Consider the following 19,398-nt stretch of genomic DNA (forward strand, 5'->3'; position numbering starts at 1 on the left):
TCCGAAGCTTGTGGATTTCTTCACTCTCAAAAGGCGACTGACTCGCCACGGTGTTTTGCATGGCGAGTGTGGAACGACCGCGTTTGTTTATATTGAGTTTCGATATCCGATTTGTCAGGGCAATGTTTTGGTTCGTGACAAGGTCGCTTAGACACGTAAGAGCTTTCATAGAAATTATGAACTGATACATGAATGACTAGAGTTAAGATTCGTACGGTTCCTTGCTGTGGTGGCTGAGAGCAGACATACGACCGGAACGGTAAAAAAGCTTTGGTGGCTGAGAGTAGATAAACAACCGCAAAGGGTTGTTTGTTTTTGTAAATAAAAATGTTATAATTATTGAAAAACAACACCTAAAGTGTATTATGATTTAAATAACGTGCAGTTTGCCCACAAACGTGCGGTCCCTGGCGTATGTCTTAAGAGATTTCTATGCGGTATGCAATGTGTTAAGTACCCCTGACTGGCTGTTCTGATGTGAACATACCAAGCTAAGTAATGTCATCAGTAATAACTCAGATTAAGAACAGGGAGACAGGAAGATGGAGTTAGAGATACAGTGTAGATGTTAGGGACACAGACTCTAGAGCAGGGGTGGGCAAACTTTTTGACTCGAGGGCCACAATGGGTTCTTAAACTGGACCGGAGGGCCGGAACAAAAGCATGGATGGAGGTTTTGTGTGAACAAATATAAATTCAAAGTAAACATCATTACATAAAAGGGTATGGTCTTTATTTTATTTTATTTTTTTTTTAGTTTTATTCATTTCAAACGGGCTGTAGTTTGCCCACGGCTGCTCTAGAGCCAGGCTACCTGGGTGCACCCTTGGTCTGCTACTTATACCTGTGACCTTAAGTGCGATATAGTACCTTTTATGGTAGGATTGTCATGTGGATGACATGAGTGAATATGTGTAAAACACAACAGGGCTAACACACATTAACCCTATCCTCCTATATAATACAAGGCTAATATACCAGTAGACTGAATGGCAGAACCACCAAACAACTGGTTGCTATGATGTGTTCTGACCACCAGGGGGCGTGTGCAGAACATGGCAGGCGTGGGCTGAGGTGGGATGGTGGAACAGTTGAGCAGGGGCGCCAGACCCTGTCATTGGGGCAAGACTCTGGTTGTTACTGAAAATTCTTTGCTCCCGTGCACCGCAGTCCCACCAAGCGCTCGCACCTGCTGCCAGTGCTGGCCCCACTTGCATCCGCTACCAGTGCCCGGTACCATCAGTGGGTGCTGCTGGCCCCGATAGCTCCTGAGGGCTTCTCCACCTCCCCCTGCTCCTGAGGGGTGATTGGGGCTCGCACCCACAGCTGGCGTCGGCCCCAATCACTCCATGCCATCAGTGCATGGGAGCAGTGGCGGAGCCAGCAGACGGGACCAGGGGCCGCGGCGGGAGGGGCCGGGCCAAGACCTGCCCCTGTGTCTACCACAGCCTCGCGGCCCAGAGTTCCAAGGTGCATGAATTTGTGCACTGGGGCCCTAGTATGTTATAAAGCAGTGATGGCGAACCTATGACACACGTGTCAGAGGTGACACGCAAACTCATTTTTTTGGTTGATTTTTCTTTGTTAAATGGCATTTAAATATATAAAATAAATGTCAAAAATGTAAGTCTTTGTTTTACTATGGTTGCAAATATAAAAAAATTTCTATATGTGACACGGCACCAGAGTTAAGTTAGGGTTTTTCAAAATGCTGACACCCCGAGCTCAAAAGGTCGCCATCACTGTTATAAAACATGAAAAACACTTTAGATCTTTTAAAACAAATTTGATTTCCAAATGGAAGCGGCACTGACATACACAGAAATTGATAGATAGTGGACGGCAGATTGTGTTTTCTGGGACATTACCTTTGTACACTCTCTTGATGAACAGGGGCCCATCCCCAGACATGGACGATTTTCCTCCATCCAGGCTCAATCCCAGCCCAGCCGAGGTCTTCAGTACTTCAACGCACAGAGCGTCCTGTGCAGCTCCTCTTCTCCCTACAGTGAAGATGGAGACAATAGGGACACTCACTACCTCCTGTCGTGTCCCGTTTACCTTAAAGTGCTGATGACAACATTTGACACCAGTGTTAGGGTTGGTCTCCCCTCCTGGCTGTGTTCCTGCAGTTCCTGCACCTCTGCTCTTCTAATCAACCGTCTGCAAGCGTGGAGCATGCCTTTATGCCCAAGCAGAAATCTCCAGAGGCCCCCGTGTCGGAGCACGTCTCCGTGAAGACTGAAGTCCCACTTGGGACCCAGCCTGTGCTTCAGAAGCAGTGCCCATTCTGAGTCAGTGCTTAGTGTGGCTTACTGTGGAGCCTGGGACGACAGTGCAGCGACTGTCTTTAACACCCTCCTTTCTGGATGTTCCCAGACAAAACTCAGCCTGGAGCTTCTCTCACCTTTCAGTCTCCCTGAACAAGGGTTTCTTGTTTTACTTACCAAGCACTTAAGCCCTAATAGGATGGAAATTCAAAAGGGCTTCCTTAGGACATTGAGAAGCTGTCAAATGGTCATTTACGTCTTCAATAGTATGGCTTTAACTACTGGGTCGTTTTTAAATAAGTTTTTTGTAACACAGCTTTTGCTAGAAGCATCCACAAACACTAGACTTCACTACATTTAATTTCTCTGACCCAACTAATAAGGTAATGGCCGTTATTTTCCTTTGTGTTCAGCCTGAGTCTATGCTGCTCACACCCTGCTGGCTGGTGAGGGGGTGTCTTACCCATTCCCATTCCAGGCTCCAAGGAGATGGTCTCTCTGGACAGCGAGCCCTTCCCGTTGGCTGTGTGTGGCTCCTGCCGGGTGGAGGGCCTGGGCTGGTCATTTCCTTTCTTGATGACCACAAGGACATCTTTGTGCAGCTGTGCCTGGTGCAGGACCTTCAGGACATCCCCATGGGCCAAGCCAGCCAGTGAGGCACCATTGACTGACAGGAGGAAATCCCCTCGGTTCATAGTCCCTTCTTGAGAAGCTGCCCCCTGAGAAAATACCCTGTGGACCTGGGACAAGGACAGGACAAGCCAAAGTCATTTGTGACCTCCAGTAAAAGCCAAGGGTCTGCAGTAAAGGAACCTTCTAATGGCAAATTTCCCAAGTCATGCAAACACTTGGTGTATATCAAAAACACATCAGTGTGAGGGGTGGAATGACAAACGTCAGTGCCCAGCATCATGTCTGATAAGTGCCGAACACTCAAGGGGGCAGTAACACTACAAAGAGGAACAGGACCTGACCTTGTCCAGGAAAGGTGGCATCTCCCTAATGATCTCACAGGCTTGAGTGATGCAAAACTTAAAGGTGGTGGTTCTTAAGTAATTTCATAAGCAAAAGCGGGTATGGCCAGTTAATTCTAATGCCTTTCTGAATAAACAAAGTATTTAGGTGAATTCGAGGCTATACATAATTGTGTTTATGTGTACTGGCACCTAACAGGTCACTTCGCCTGTTTATCAGTCAGCTATGTGTGAAAAGGCTTATCTTTGTCGATGAAAATATTATGTACTGCTTTTCCTCCTTTTGTTCAGGTGGCCGTGAACCAACTCCAGCATCCTGTGAACGTACTGATGGGAGTTTTGTCCTCAAATTCAGAACTGCTTCAGCATGACTTCCCCGAGAGCGTCTCCACATCCTCACTCACCACAATTGTATTTGGCTCCTCATCCGTCCCTCCTGCCACACTGAATCCCAGACCCGAGCCTTCTTTTTTGGTCAAGACTATAAAGCAGACATCTTCTTTATTCTATTGAGAAGAAACAGAAGGAAAAAGTATATTCCCTGTGCCAAGACTAACAGGTGAGTACTGACACAAAGCCTCCTAGAGCTGCAGTTTATCCCCAGGAAACCCAGTGGTTCCTCAGGAGCTTTCACATGGTTTCAACTAGAGGAGCCACGACTCCACTGTGCTGCGCTTCTGGGTGGTGCCTTTACAGGTTTTCGAGGGTCCAGCCTGTAGCTACAAAACCATGGGAAGGAAGGCATGAATGGGACACCTGAGAAGCCAGTCTAGCCACCAAATGGTGTCCTCCCAAATTTGATCATGAAGGGAATTCCTTATTCTACAGTTATGTCTATAGTTCAGCAGCAAAGGGAGAGGTGTAGGTGCCAAGAGCCAGGTAAAAGCACGCTGAGGCTACGTGTTCTATGCCCTCCACCTCCCGTGCTCAGTTCACTGGATTCCACGTGCAGTCAGTGAACCAGTATCCATAAAATACAAAGTATGTTTAAAGGTATAAAGTATGTCACAATATTAGAGTACATTAGAGATGTCAACTCCTGTATTAGACATTCTTAGTAGTGTTCTAAGGTTAAGAACAAAAGACCGCCCATGTTTCAAGCACTGATCTAAAGATACCTTGATAAGAGATTTTAAAATAAAAATGAGCTGGGCTAATTATACTGAATTTTGAGTTCTTCCACCCACATGCTAGAGATGACTCACAACATTTTAAAGATCTGCTGGGTTTCCCATCAAGTGATATATAATCCATCAATTTCAGGTGCTCTCAAACAGCAATAGAGGAAGAATTTAATAACCTTTAAGGATTGCTTTGACAAGAGAAAGTGAAAACGTTGGAAGAGAAAACCACCTCTGTATTGTGCTGGAAAAGGAGCCCAATATTTGAAAAGTGTTGGTTCTATTAGTTAAGTCCTAAGACCTAATCTTAGTCATTTTACATTTCTCTAAAGTTCATTCAAACCAAGGCTCCATATGCTAACAACACAATGTCCTGCAGAACTTTTTGGGCGTTGGGATTTCCACGTTATGGGCAAATTCGACCATATGTGTGCTCAGGCACCATTCAATGGAGAGAATGCTAGCTTAACAAAAAAGGGAGGTGTGGCCTGCAGATGAGCTCCATGCAGTTGCTCAGAGGTAACGTCTGATGCTGAAATAGGGCTACTTCTATTTAAATGTATTATTGGAGCAAAGAGACAATACTTGAAAATGGGACTCTCCTGTGTCCCGGGACACATTATCACCAAAGCTTTAATTTATTCAAATTATTTATAGCATCCTGAAGGGTGATCGACCGTTAGGCCGGATTTTGCTTATGAGAAGCTCAGTACAGCATCAGGAAAGCTAGAATCACCATCAGGGGCTCCCCAAGGTTTAGCTCTCCAGAAACCAGAAGACCAGGGCTTGTTTTTTGACTCTAGTCTCTCACAGCGCCCTCAGAAGCCAAAGAAACTGTTTTGAACAGTTCCATTTTCAGCACCTACACACCATACTCATTGAGAAAAAGCAAGGCAGGAAACTTCTGGTCTAAAGATGGCAGAGTGAGGACGTCTGTACTTGCCCGGAACCAACTGAAGACAGCTGCATGTTGAAGAAAACAAGCATGATCTTCAACACCACGCACAACACCTGCCTGCCTGGTGGTGAATAGGAAGGTGAGGGAGGCCCCACATGACTCCAGGTGGCGCTCGGCACCCTGTGCACACACACAGTCTACCCTGGGGTCCCTCCCTTTTGTGAGGTTGGTTGAGACCATTTTATCTAACATGAGTACAGGTGGCCCCTGGCACAGTGTGATCAGACCTTGACTGGAAATCACCAAGTGAGTCCACGTGCAAAATGCTTGCTTACTGCAACAAGTGGAAGGAGGGAGGAGACAATAGATTAGTCCCTTTTACTGAAGTGAAAAATGCTAGATGCCTCACGGTGTTTCCTGGCTGCACAGACCCAGACCAATGGGCGGAGAACCAGGAGAGGCCGCTAATGGCCACTGGTCTCATCCCACCCACCTCCTCTTCCTCTGGCTCACTCCTCATGGGAGGCCAGCGTCACAGCCCTTCTAGTGTTAGAATTCTGGATGATACCAGTGACCCAGGTACTCAAGGAAAATTGCTTATACTTGCTTTTTTCTCTAAGTAGAAAATTTTCATTTCTTAGGGTTTGAATCTCTGTGGCTAGTCCAGAGAAGCATTCTAGATAGGAACACCTGGTTTCAATTGTTACTGTTACCATCACATCCAATTTCTTATGACTATTTAGCTTCTTTGTCTGGAACCCCAGGCTTCAGAAACTCTTACACTTGGAGCCAGGGCAAGGCCACACAGGCATTAACTCATCTCCCCAGCAGGTGGCGCCCTTGACAGGTAGTTTATGTCCACCTAGGTGGACAAAGGTGCTTGTGCTCATTCTCCACCACAAGTACCTTTGAGGACTCTGCAGACAAACTCCAAATGCAGGGTGGGGTGGGGCGGTCAGTAACTAGTCCCCACTGGGAAATTAAATGAGCAACTGCACCAATCTGGCACCTAAAAACACAAGACAAGGTTTAGCTTCTAAAGCAGTCTGCAAGCAAGTGAGATTGGGCTGTGAGCTCACAACAGGAGACCTGGAGAAGGGCTCGCGGACCTCTGAGTGCATGGCCGTACCTGGGCACTGACGTGGCAGCAGTTCTGTGTTCCCTGCATTGCACTCACCTCTGATTGTGCTTTCGCTTCCTGCATGAGAGTCAGGATGGTAGATTTTGACCTCGCCGATGACAAAACAGACTGTAGTCTTTGCTGGTCCCCCGCTGAGACTAGAAGTTGATCCAAACTAAATAATATAAATACATTAGGAGAACATTAAAGAAAAAACAATTTATTTTGTAACGACGCATTAAAAATGATCTCCTTTAGATTGTATTGTAGGTATTTTCAGTGGAAATAACTATGGATTCAGGGATTCCCCAAGGTGTTAGGGGACCAATGTGGTAAACCAAAGTTGTTATATTAAAAGATATACAATGTATAGGCTCAAATGAAATGTTTTAAGATGTTATTGATTTCCTGTTTAATTGCAGTCACCTTCACAGGTCCCAATTCTTCCCTGAGGTGCAGCCCTGTCCACCACCACCTCTGAGCAGTTCCCTAGTGAGAGGCCTCTCCTGAGCACAACATTAGGACAAACACGTCCCCCTGCAGGCACCATGTCTCTGTAATGGTATTGAAAACAAGGGGCTAATTGTGATGTTGCTATGCTGGGCTGGATGCTGGAGCAAAAGAGGACATTTGGGGGATTTATGCAGTGACGTCTGAATCAAGTCTGTAGTAATTGTGTTCCAGTATTAGCTTATTTTGATTAATGGATAGTGGTAGTATATGATGCTAACATTAGGAAGAGCTGGGTGAGTGGTGCATGGAAACTGCATTATCTTTGAAACATTTCTATCTTAAAACTACTGCATAATAGTAATTTAAAAAAGGACAGATACTTACTTAACTGACCAGCTTTTTCCAGAGGGCAGATCCCGGGTGGTTTCACTCATATTGGCTGAACTGGGTGCCTCAGGCTCACTGGCTTTAGGCCTGCTTCCACCTGGACAGGCCCCGTCTGCCCCCTGCACAGGACACAAAAGGGCAGTGGCCCCATTGAAGCCTCCGGCAGGGGAGCCAAGGGACCTCCTGGGCACGATCTCCAGCTCTGTCTTAAAGAGCACAGCCGTGGGCCCTGCGGGGAAGTCCTCACTGCAGAGCTTGTCGAGGTCGGGCATGCTCAAGGCCCTCAGCTCCTGGAGCTTGGAGCGGGATACCGGCGAGGGCTGGGTGTGGCGCACTGAGGACTTGTTCTTCTTGATGGGAGAGGCCGGGGTCACCATTGGGGTGGGGATTCCGGAAGGACCAAGCGATTGCTTTGGGTGGGAATCAGGGCCCTTGTTCCTTGCCTCCACCGGGTGATGCCGGGGGACGGTCAGTGTCATGCTGGACGGGGACTTGGTCATCTGGGGGATGAGGGTGCTGGCTTCGCCCTGGCTTTCGCTGCAGGAACTCAGGCTGCGTCGCAGTGACCTCGCTGCCAGGTCACTGGGATGGCTGAGGCTCCCTGAAACTACACTGCCAGACGACCGTCTCCCAATGGGAGGCTTGGAGCTCACAGACAAAAAAGCGGAAGCCCCAGACTTGGCCAGGGACCGGTCCGAGTTGGCCAGGTTCTCAAAGGACTTGATCCTCTGCTTCACCGAGAAGAATGAGGTAGATTCGTGGGGCCAGTGCTGCTCCAAGTAGTAGTGTCTTCTGGTGACTCGGATTCTGTCGGTGATGAGGCAGCTTGTGTCCTGCACTGAAAGGACGTCCCCTTCGTCGGTGGTTGGGAGGGCCCGCGACGTCTCCAGCAGGGGCTTCACACTGTAGACGCCCGGTCCGTTAGCCAGGCCGAGACCTCCGCTTCTGCACCCCTTGGCCTCCGGGCCGCTTGTCCCGGGGATCTGGCTGTCCCGGTGGGAGCGCCCTGGGCTGTGCAGGGAAGGCCCTTCCCGTCCAAAATGGCTTGAGAACTGGGCCGGCATGGAGTAGGTCCTGGTTGCCGGCCTTGGCGTGAAATAGGGATGCTCATCCATAGGGGCCGCCACTGTGCTGTTCTTGGGCGTCTCCGGGCAGGCTGGCCCCTGGCTCGACTTCCCCGGGGAGGAGGCGGCCAGCTTTGCCACGCTGAGGGAACGCTGCATTTCCGGCTCCACCGGGGAGGCGCGGGACGCCAGTGCAGGTGCGTGGTTTGGGGACGATTCCACTGGCTGGTGGCAGAGTCTGAGTTCACTCTTCTGACCGTTGCTCGGGGTCACGAACCCTCCCTGCCTACCCCTTTCCGCTGGCATGTCACCACATGCAGTCTTTGGCATTCTTTCAGAAGAAATTTCAACTATTTTCAGCTGGTTGGTTCTTTCTGGGGGATCATTAGCAATTGTGTTGCTTCCTTTGTCACCACCAGTCACCCCAGGTTGGGCTGCTTCTGGTACTGAATACGCGAGCTGCTGGCCCTGCTGGGGAGGTGGGGGTTCCCGCCGGTCCACTGCTGTGGACGTGCTGCTCCTCGAGGCGGCGGGACCTGTCCCCGAGGCCGCCTTGCTCTCTGGTCCACACTTAGGTCTGGGGGCGGCCGGGCTGCCTCTGTCGGGTCCGGAGTGCACAGATACGTGGAACCTGATGCCTGCACCTTGCTCAGGAAGAGCCCTGGGGGAGGTGAGGGGCGAAGCGAGTGGTCTGATGCTCGTGTCGGAGGCTGACAGCCTCAGTGACCCCGAGGCTGCAGGGGATGGCTTGCTCTCCGGCGCACACTGGGTAGACCTGGCGGTGGCTGTGGCATTTTTGCCGGGTTCCTCGTGGTCAGCTCCATGGGACCGGTGTGACGTGACCTTGGAGAGCATTTTGTGGGAGGCCTGGGGTGAGACCAGGGACCTCCTGGGGTCCGTCCCTCCGGCCTTAGGCGTGTTAGCTGCAGGGCCCTCGGCGCTGCCTTTGCTTTTGCTCTTGCTGCTCAGCCTCTTGAGCTTAGCACCGGACTTGGGTTTCTGACTGTTACTTACCAGGGTCTCCACGGAGCTTTTTTTAGGTGGGTCTTTATTTTCAAGATTCAGTTTCAGCGGAGGAGGGCTATTCGGCACAGCAACCCCCTTTCTGTGGCTTGTGCTCAGCACCTGACTTCTGGAGTCAGGACTGGTGGCTGGCATGGCGGGTTGCCCCTTGTCAGTCCTGCTCTGCAAATGAGCACCTTGGTTGCTTTTATTGATCTCTTTAAACCAGGCCATGATGGGCCTCCTGGAGACCAGTTTTGGTTTCTGTAGCGGGTCCTCCAGGTCTTGCCTTTTGGAGCTGTGCAGGTTTGCCAGGGCACATTCCCCGTTCTCAGGGGCACCCGCACTTTCGGTTGCGTTCACACTTGTTTCTTGTTTTTCATCTGTGGTTTCACCATCCAAGTCGTGTCCCAAACCATTCACCATGTTGGGAGAGCTGAGGGCGACCGGGGCGCTGTGAAGATGCCTGGCGGCTGCGGAGGGCTGGTGGTTTTCCACAGCCGAGCCAGTGCTGGGGGCCCCCTGGTGCTGTGGAATCTGTGGGTCCACAGGAGATTCACGCCCCTGAGCACTTCTGCCCCCGAGGGGAGATGGCTGGGCAGAGCTCGGGGTTGGAGGGCACGAGGCTCCCGGCATGAAGTAGGCTCTCTCGCGTGGACTTCCCACGGCCTCACCCAGAGCGCTGTGTCGCCGGGGCAGGCCTCGGGCTGGCACATGGCAGGGCGCCTCCTGGGCAGGCATGGGCCCCGCCATCGAGGTTGGGGTGGGGAAACCCCCTGTGGAATAGATTTCAATTTGCTCCTCCTCCGATTCCGTAGTGTCTTCCCTGTGAGAAGACCCACGAGAACGAGTAGGTGACCGGGTGTCCCTGGTGCAAGCCCGCAGGGCATCAGGGAGCGACTCGGGGTCAGAGGATGAGTCCTCGGCGTCCCCGTACATGGAAGAGAGAGACAGCTCCATGCTGTCAGCAGGGCCTGACAGGGATGCGCTGTCCTCGTGAAAACTGCTGAGATTTCTAGAATAGTTGCTCAGAAAGTTTTTGTTCACAGTAAAATGTTTGTCAGGATTAACTGAATCCAAAACAGAAGGCTGGGAGGTCCAGGGTGGGTGAGGGGGTTGGCACGCCGCCCAGGCCCTCTTGGGGGTGGGGGCCTGGTTCCCGGTGGCTGGCTCAGCTCGGCGGGCGCTTCCTCCTGCAGCTCCTGTGGGCAGCTGACCCTGAGCACTGCCCTCCGGCCTCACTCGGTGCCCTCTGTCCGGAGACGGAAGTCTTCCTTCCGAGGCATCCTGCTCCTCGAGGCATCTGTCCACATTGGTCACAGGGCAGCGGTGCTCCGAGGCACCACCACATCCCCCTCTGGCCCGGTCAGTGGGTGACGTCCAGGAGTGGCTGGCGTGCGGTGCCCTCCCAGGCTCCGAGTCCGTTCCCTCAAGCCCAGCAGACTCCCGGGAGGGTGCAGGCACGAGGGTCCCTGCCAGAGTTTGGCTGTGGTCGCCTGCAATTCCTCGTGTGTCCTGGCCTGTGAGGAGAGCTGGTGACAGGACAGTGCTGGCTGCAGCCGCTTCCTCTGCCCCAGGCCCTGCTCCCCCAGGGGCAGCTGCCTTGCTGGTGGTGTCGGGCCCGCCGGTGTCCAGGGGATGAGACCCTGCTGTCTTCCCTGGGGAGGTGCTGTGGACCCGGGCAGGGCTGCCCTGACATCTGTCCTCAGACTTGGGGGCCCTGGGCGGCACTCGCTCTCTGGGGTCCTCAGGCCGCCTCCCATGCCCTGCATCCATGGAGGTCTTGCTGGGGTCCGGGTGAGCAGCCCCCTTTTGCCCTGGGGAAGGGACAAGGTCTGGGGAGCCATCCAGTCCTGTGTCAAGAAGGTAAACAGAAGGTGGAGTGGGAGGGGAGAAGAAAAAGGGGAAATGTGAGAAGAAAAATAAAGTAAAATATGGAAAACTGTAAGCAGTCTGTCTTTTTGGTCTTTTCAGAAAGACATTTCACAGGCAGGCAGTCCTTGTGTTCACCACGTGTCTCATGTACTCTAAGGCACACGCCACAAATGGGTGAGGGGTGTTGCCTGGACGGAGAGGCACACTGCCGTGGCGTGAGACGCAGGCAGCTTTTACGTATGGTGAACCTGTGTAAGGGTTTCCCCACCTGTTCAAATTCTTCACATGTAATGATTTTTAGGGGAACTTCTACCCTCCCCTGTAGAAGCAGAGCGAATGGTAAACTAATCTTACCCGTCCCGGGGTATTGCCCCTGGTCTGGTCCAGCTTCGGGCAGGCTCTCTGGGAGGCGGCCAGCTCCTGGGTGGGGCCCATGCCCAATGGTCAGCTTCCCCGGAGAGTCCTGGCACAATGACAACAGCAAGTCACTGTCAATAGCTCTCCAAGATGTCATACCCAGAGGAGAGCTGGTTTGGGAAAATTCAGAAATCCCAGACTAGGGGCCGCAGAACGGGACTAGAAACTGCGTGGTCTGGTCACTCTTCCCAAGCCTCTGCTTTTTCAGCTTTCCACTGTGGGTGATCAGGGACGCACAAATCAAAACCACAATGGGATGCCACCTCGTACTCATTAGGATGGCTATCAAAGAAACAGAGCCCTGGCTGGGTAGCTCCGTTGGTTAGAGCCTTGTCCGGATATGCAGGTTCAGTCCCCGGTTAGGGCACATACAAGAATCAACCAATGAATGCATAAATGAGTGGAACAACAAATCGATATTTCTCCCTCTCTCTCCCTTTCTCCTTTCCTTTCCCCTCCCCTTCCCTCTCTTCCTCCCCCCACCCTCGTTTTAAAAGAACAAACAAAACCAACCAAACCAGAAATAACAAGTGTTGGTCAGGAGATGAAATTAGGACCTTGTGCACTTGTTGGTAGGAATGTAAATTGGTGCAGCCACTTTGAAGAGTGTGAAGGTTCCTTAAAAAAACTACAATAGAACAATCATGATCCCGCAATCCCACTTCTGGGTATATTCCCAAAATTTGAAAGCAGGGACTTGAAGAGATATTAGTACACCTATGTTCATGGAAGTATTATTCACAGTAGCTAAAATATGGAAGCAATGCAAGTGTCCACTGATAGAATTAAGAAACATGTGGTCTACACGTACAATGGAGTATTAGTCTCAAAAAAAGAAAAGGAATTCTGACATGCTACAACATGGATGAGCTTTGAGGACATCATGCTAAAGTGAAATAAACCAGTCACAAAAAGAACTCTATGATTCTACTTACATGAGGTAGGAAAGGGAGTTAAAATCCTAGAGACAAAGTAACGTGGTTTCCAGGGGCTAGTGTGCGGGGACCGGGGAGTTACTGTGTAATGGGCATAGTTCCCATTTTACAAGATGAAGGGTTCTGGAGATGGATGGTGGTGATGGTTTAATAACATTATGACTATAATTACCACTGAACTTTACACTTAAAAATGGTTAACATGAAACTATATTATATATATTTTACCACAATTTTAAAAATTGAGGGGAAAAAAGGGGCAGGGGGATGAGAAGACTTGCCCTAACTCAGGATTTTAAATAAAAGGCAATATTAAGTTATAAAAACAACATGCATCCCTACAAAAGGCTATAGATGGAAGGAATTATCGACATTATATCGCATATCGATACCCAAGCCTCTCAACTCAGCTCCTCAGTGTGGTAGTTAGGGAGAGAACTCATCTGGATAAATGACATGGGCATTTAATATTTCAGAATTTCACTTTAGCTTCCTTCCTTCCATCTAGTATCTACTGTAGAAAAATTTTGAAACTAACTTTCTAAAAAGTCAAATCAGATTTACTTTAAATGTACCCTCTGGGATAGAGTCAGAGAGTGGCCCAAAGGTGGCAGCAGAGGAGAGGGGTGAACCGACAGAGGGCTCTCAGCTGCTCTTGTGACATGTCCATCACCTTCTGCGGAACCCACCGGTCAGGCGTGGCTGCAGTGCAGGATGGCAGAGGGTCCTGGCCTAGACGGGTGGCTGGGTAGCACTCTGCCCCAGTGCCACTGGGTTGTACGCTTTGCAATGGTTACTTTAGGTTATGCGAATCTCCTCTCAATTTAAAAGGCATTAAAAATGGAAGACAACCCACTGACCAAAAGAGAAAGATATCTTTTCCTAGCTTCCAGTATTTGGAAGTAAATACTGTATGGCAATGCATTCTATTTCCTTTCTCACGTATAAATAAAATCAAATTTTGGAACTTTGGTGCACAAGTTTTAAATGCCATTCAAAGTTCGTATTGGGAATACGAATCCACAGTGGCAAAGGCCCTTATTATTATAGATATAAATCGTTATGAATAAAAATGCCAATTTGGCTTTATATAGTTATCTGGAACTTGTCAGTGGTACTTTTTAAAAGGAAAGTATCATTTACCCATTAGCTGAACATTACATTTTTAAACACATGTTCTAGTTGGAGGGAGTAATTGTTTAGGAGGGAAAAAATGTGCATTTCCACTCTTTCTGTAGGGTTTGGAAAACCCCTTCTGTTGAGTATAGTTTTTATGACTTTGTATTTTCTCGTCTATTTACACGTATGCTATATAAACCACTTGAATACACATCTTTATAAATATGGCCTTCCAAGTCACCTCAGCTCTGCTCAGACAGAAACCATATAGTTGAGGAGATCTTCAGTAAAATTTTTTCTCTTACTCTCTCCTTGCTAAAGGGAAGGTATTCTGAAATTTTTAAAAATGAGCAATTTGGTTATTTTGGGTCATTCTGACCGAGGTGTAACCAAGTAATAACATAATATTAACTTGCATTTCATGTGGTGGCACAATACTTTTCTTTCATGTGACACAAGGCTACGAGTAGCTTTAATGACACATAATCACTGTAGAAAGTTAAATAAGATAGGGACCATTCAGGAGTTAATCACTGTTGCCCTATGTTTGGTTACCCCAACTCTGTGAGTGGATCAGGGCACAGGACATCCTGACTTCACGGCCAGACAAATGTGGCTCAGAAAGGTGTGGTAACTTCCTCAAGTGGCCACCCAACCAGTCAGCGGAGACACCGGGCCAGACCAGCGTTTTCCTCCACCCGCCTTGCACTGCCCTTCCATCACCGACCACAGGCCCCATGCACAGGTAAGAGCGATGATATCTTTTGGCCGAATGATCTATGACTGAACACCTGGCCCCTTCCCCTCCCAACCTGCTGACACATTCTGGAGCAGTCAATGCACTGAAATGAGTGACTGTTGACAAAAGATATTCACACAGCACCCACCTAGATCCCAGGTACCTAGGAGAAACTCAGTTACCTTTTCCACAGCTCCACCTGGTCGGAAGCCAGACATGGTCTCGTGGACGGAAGCGGCCTGGGCCTTAGATTCTAGATCCTGGGGGTCATTACCTCCAGCGGTCAGGTTTACTGTCTCAGACGTGGTGGGCCTGGCCGACGCCTCCGGCCCCTTACAGTGTGGGCTGACCCTGGCCACTGGCCTGTGCCTGCACCCCAGGCTTTCACTCCTCTGCTGGGGGGCACTGGCGCTGTCCACACTCACCAGACTCTGGGTATCAGCTTTGTATTCCAATTTGGGTGAACTCCTGGACCCCGGCAGTTCCTTCCTCCTCAGGCAGCCAGAGCCACCCTTGAGGGCCTCTGCAGAAGACAGTGGGTTGGCTGCAGGGGGAGGAGTGTCCCCCAAGTCCCCTGGGACACTCTCCAAGCTCAGGGAGCTGCCGAGGAGAGGCACCGAGGAGGCCTTGCTGACCAGTGTTTTCTGGGGATGGTCCTCTCGGTTGTTGACACCCATGACCTTGGGAGAGGTCAAGCCATGCCTAGAGTCGTCCTCTGTCAGAGGCCTGCCGGCACCTGGGAGGCTCCCTGGGAGGGAGATGCAGTCCCCTTCGCCCTCGAACTCCTCCTCATCGCTGGCGTCGTCCGCGTAGCAGCCCACCTTCTTCTGGCGGCGGAGAGGGTTGCGGAGGACCTGCGGGCTCCCGGGCAGACTGGCTTGTCTGGCGACTGTCACCTGCTTGTGGAAGAGCCCAGAGCCCCGCTGGCTTCCTAGACACACAAGGCTGTTGGCCCTGGCTTTTCCTGATTCCTTGGGAGCTGGTGGGGAGAGAAAGTCAGATGAAATAGCTTTCCATCCGGCCTGATCTTAACAACTTAACCCCTGAGCATTTCCACAGTCGCATGGCCCTCTGGTGCCCTCTGGCCACTGGGCGCCAGGCTGTAACGATACGGCTTTCTGAGGTCTGCAGGGACAGAGCGGACAGCTGGGAGCTTTCCTACTGGCCGCCCTTTTGTGTTTTTATTTATTTTTGTACCTGAACCTCTGAATTGTTGAACTTAAACGTGGGCGCTGCCTAGACAGGAATGCATTGCCACCATCAGGATCTCTACTGCATGGCTGGGCCCAACCCAGGTGCTGCTGCTGCTAATCCTCTTCAGGAGGACATCGGGGACCAACAAGTGCCCCAGGCTTGGGCCTTCTTACCACCTGAGGTCCTTCGTCATCAGCACAAAGGCGGCCTGACTGAAGGGCAGGTAAACTCCCAGCCTGTGGGCACAGCTAAGCCTGAGGTTATCATCTACAAATGAGTCCCGCCCAGGAGGGGAAGCAAGGCCTGGGCTGCTAAGCAAACTCTACACATCTTGCTAAATAGAGTGAAAAATGACACATGCTTCCACCTTGAAATGTTCCCATCAGACCAGAGTGAGCTCATCCGCTGCTCCAGACGAGACACAGGGTGATCCTCCTCTGCCTCTCCTAAGACGGGCACTTTCATGTTCACACATCAGAGAGAAACTGCAACAGGTCACCACAGCAGCAAGTCTGAGAAATCACTACCGCTCATGTCAGAGCCTTTTCTCATTTTATACTGAGAAGATAATCACTGAGACTAAATGTCTGTCTCTTATAAGTTCTGAATCTTCCACTGCTTTCTAAAAATAATTAAGTCAGGGTCTCGGGAGGGAAGGGCCTGACATTTGGATGGTATTCCCCTCAAACATAGGTCATTGGGGTGCCAAACCCTGGATGTCATACATTTCAAGACTCCGCTATGTACACAGCACCCAAAGACCACCTTCGCCACTGGGGGTAGAATGCATGCCCAGCCCATTCACTGCAGAATCAAGTGGCCATTTTAAAAAAATAAACTCTGGATTTAGTCAGGCTAGAAAGATGGCTTCTGCTCGGCCGGAGGCCTGGCTTCCCTTTCTCTGCATATCACAGCGCTGTGGTATGCGGTAAGCCATCGTGGCAGGGCCAAGCGCAGTCCCGCTTACTGGAGGCGCTGCAGCCGCTCCCCGCGTGCTCCTCGTCCTCCGAGCCTGCCACCACGAAGTCTGCCAAGGGGCCTGCGACGTCCGGGGCAAAGTACTGGGAGAGGTCGGCCTCAGAGAGCAGGGAGTCCTGTTGAAGACAGTGTTGGACGGTTTGGAAGCGGAATATTCTCAACATTACTTCCTATCTTTCCAAGAACACTTTGTTCTAACCCATGGTCATTCGGAGCAGCTGTGGCGTGAACACCCACTTCCATTTACTTTGGGATGGCTCAATTAAACGTTTAATGAATCAAAAGCCAACGGTTGCTGCCAGACACCATTTTTTAAGGTTCTTTTTTTGTTTGTTTTTGTTTTTTGCCAAATGTTTGGCAATGCTGAGAAAAGCCACAGCAGCCATGTATCAACCCTCCCAGGAAAAACAGTGAGGAAGCGATAGGAAAACAGAATGGAATTCCAAGCCACTGGTGCAGCCTGTTGATGAAGCAGAACCCAGGGGAGCTTGGATCCTGTGCTCAGACCCACTGGGACGCAGGAACAGCCAGCTCCTTAAAGACGCAGGCCCCCCAATTCCAACCAGGGCCCGCCCTCTTCTTATGGAGCATTTAGAAAATTATTTTTCAAATTGCAGTTAGGTTCTTTTATTCTGTTGCTCTATTTCTTTTCCTGAATGAATATTTAACAAAAGAAACACATTCATATTCTTGTTCTCAAATCAGCATTGTTGCTATTTCCTGTGTAAAGTGGCCAAATGACTCATTGGACAGAAATACAGGCTGGGCCCTCACATTTGATTTCTGGGCTCCAGGAATTTGTTGATGGGCTAGCGGAGTGAGGCAGCAGTGCACCCTGACTCACCTTTTTTGCGAGAGAGGGACTCTTCAAGGGGGTACCTGTTGGGGAAAAATTCACCATGTTGTCAACAAAGCTCCAATCTGTACAAATAGGTTCACATCCTTAACTAGGAAAGGAGGAGCCGAACACACTAAACAAAGCCCTCTCTGCTTGACTAGCACTGATGGGCCAGGTGCACAGGTATCGACATGCATGCGGTCTACCTGGGAACCCCATCCCTATCCCGCCCCACCTCCCAAGATTCTGCTCATGCTTTGGACTTAACTCAGGTGCTACCATCTCCATGATGATCCCAGTTGGGAGGCACTTCGTCTGAATCTCAAAAGTATTTTATGCTACTCATTCACCAATTCCCAGGCACACGGTATCATCAAATTATAAGTAGATTCATCTCATCTCCCTTCCTCGGCTCTTTCACTATGTACAGGGCTGAGACCCTCACTGAGCCGACCCTATGGTGCTCAGCATGGCTCCTGGATAGGAAATGTGTGTTGAGTGGATTACAGGATGAATGAACAAAGGGACACCACCCAGGAAACTCCCGCAAGAGCCGGGAAGAGGGTTGAATATCTATTTTAGACTTTAGTTGAAGGATGAAAAGACTCAGCATTGAGACTTTAAATTATATGCCATGAGCCAAGAGATCTTGGGCATGAGGGTCATGGCTTAATAACATCTTTCATAAACGACCGAGGGGCTCCGCTGGGAGCATGAGAGGGACAGCTTTCAGACAGGCCGGGAGAACGGGCTGCCTGAATAAAGGGCCCATTATGGCTGTGCCATAATTTTAAATATATTAATGATGGATGCAGATAATCAGGGCATTTCATGGTTTCCAAGAATTCCTATGCCTCGCCTTTCCTCTGACAACCAGCAACTCATGGCTCAGTGCCCTTTCCTCCCATCAATCCTAAATGAGTAATATCTCAAGTTCAGACATGTTTGCAGTTCCTTTAGGTTCCATTCTATAGGACTCCATGCTTCCTGTTTTAAATTCATATGAAATTCTTACTATCTCGGTCCACCTCTGCCTGAACTGTTCCACGTGGGAAGGGGAAAGCGCGATTTCTGCAGCCTCTATTGCCTTTCTTAAGTTGAAACTTTTAATTCATGTCAAGAAACCCCGGGTTTTTGGATACTATACTCTGTATCTAACAACGGACACACCAAACAGCTGGTATTTTGCTCTCGCTTCATGTTCAGCGAGCACAGGTCAGATGAGTTGCACATAAAGCCATGAAATGCTGCTAACTCATTTTTGCAAATCATCTTAAAGTGCTCTAAGAGGCATGCGTGATTAGAACTCTAATAAAGCAGATGAAACAACCGCAGATATCAGAAGCAGCCGCTAAGGGAAAGCACAGCATCTCTACGACAGCAACTTCTGTCGACGTGATCATCGCAGAGAGAGAACCCCGCCCTACTGCACGGGAGTGCCCCGTGGGCACCTGAGGAGACGCGTCCGAAGGCTGAATGAAAACGTGCGGGTACCGTACCTAAGCCAGGGGAGGCACTGGCCTCTCTGCTGTCCTGGTAAGTGCTGCGTGCTATCACTTCATCCATCTCCTGCTCGGAAACCTGGGTTTCAGCAGAAAGCACAAGTTAGATGGGTTTATTTACTTATTTCCCCCAACAAACAGGAGCTAGAAACAGGCAGAAGCTGAGCAGAGGCAAGAGGAGGGAAAACCAGGGGCCGAGGCTCCTGCTCGTCCCCTGAAGCCATCGCTCAGGGCAGAGGAGACCCAAGCTGGGCTGACTGGCTGCTTGAAACAATATACTCACAAGGCCTTCCGTTGGCTCCCAAGTTCCTTAAGCAAAGCAATCAAGTGCAGGGGCTGGTATCTGCCTCTCTCTGGGACACTCACTTCTAACTCTTTTTTCCTAAACTTTATCGAAATAATGTCAAACTTATATCGTGACCCGTCAACTGTACATATTTTATCACATAGCTCCTAAAAACAAGGACATTCCCTTAAATAACCCTGGTACTATTATGAAATTCAGGGAATTT

At 49.9% G+C, this 19,398-nt stretch overlaps 1 protein-coding gene and 1 long non-coding RNA gene across 2 annotated transcripts in view; one reads left to right on the forward strand and one right to left on the reverse strand.

The window, feature by feature from the left end:
- Nucleotides 1-6,768, forward strand: part of LOC102774955 — an 8,953-nt gene extending 2,185 nt beyond the window's left edge. The window contains exons 2-3 of the long non-coding RNA XR_001513643.1: nucleotides 3,536-3,803; nucleotides 5,023-6,768. This is a non-coding gene — a long non-coding RNA (uncharacterized LOC102774955). The remainder of the gene's footprint in view (nucleotides 1-3,535; nucleotides 3,804-5,022) is intronic.
- Nucleotides 1-19,398, reverse strand: part of PDZD2 (PDZ domain containing 2) — a 212,002-nt gene that overhangs the window by 4,787 nt on the left and 187,817 nt on the right. Inside the window, exons 14-23 of the mRNA XM_006762473.2 lie at nucleotides 18,884-18,965; nucleotides 17,391-17,425; nucleotides 16,536-16,662; nucleotides 14,557-15,353; nucleotides 11,519-11,627; nucleotides 7,221-11,142; nucleotides 6,441-6,558; nucleotides 3,649-3,750; nucleotides 2,734-3,010; nucleotides 1,869-2,003 (exon numbers count right to left, since the gene is read on the reverse strand). Of these exons, the coding sequence (XP_006762536.1) occupies nucleotides 1,869-2,003; nucleotides 2,734-3,010; nucleotides 3,649-3,750; nucleotides 6,441-6,558; nucleotides 7,221-11,142; nucleotides 11,519-11,627; nucleotides 14,557-15,353; nucleotides 16,536-16,662; nucleotides 17,391-17,425; nucleotides 18,884-18,965 (5,704 nt within the window). The remainder of the gene's footprint in view (nucleotides 1-1,868; nucleotides 2,004-2,733; nucleotides 3,011-3,648; nucleotides 3,751-6,440; nucleotides 6,559-7,220; nucleotides 11,143-11,518; nucleotides 11,628-14,556; nucleotides 15,354-16,535; nucleotides 16,663-17,390; nucleotides 17,426-18,883; nucleotides 18,966-19,398) is intronic.

This window comes from Myotis davidii, unplaced genomic scaffold, assembly GCF_000327345.1.
Source record: "Myotis davidii unplaced genomic scaffold, ASM32734v1 scaffold135, whole genome shotgun sequence".
NCBI classification, from domain to species: Eukaryota; Metazoa; Chordata; class Mammalia; order Chiroptera; family Vespertilionidae; genus Myotis; species Myotis davidii.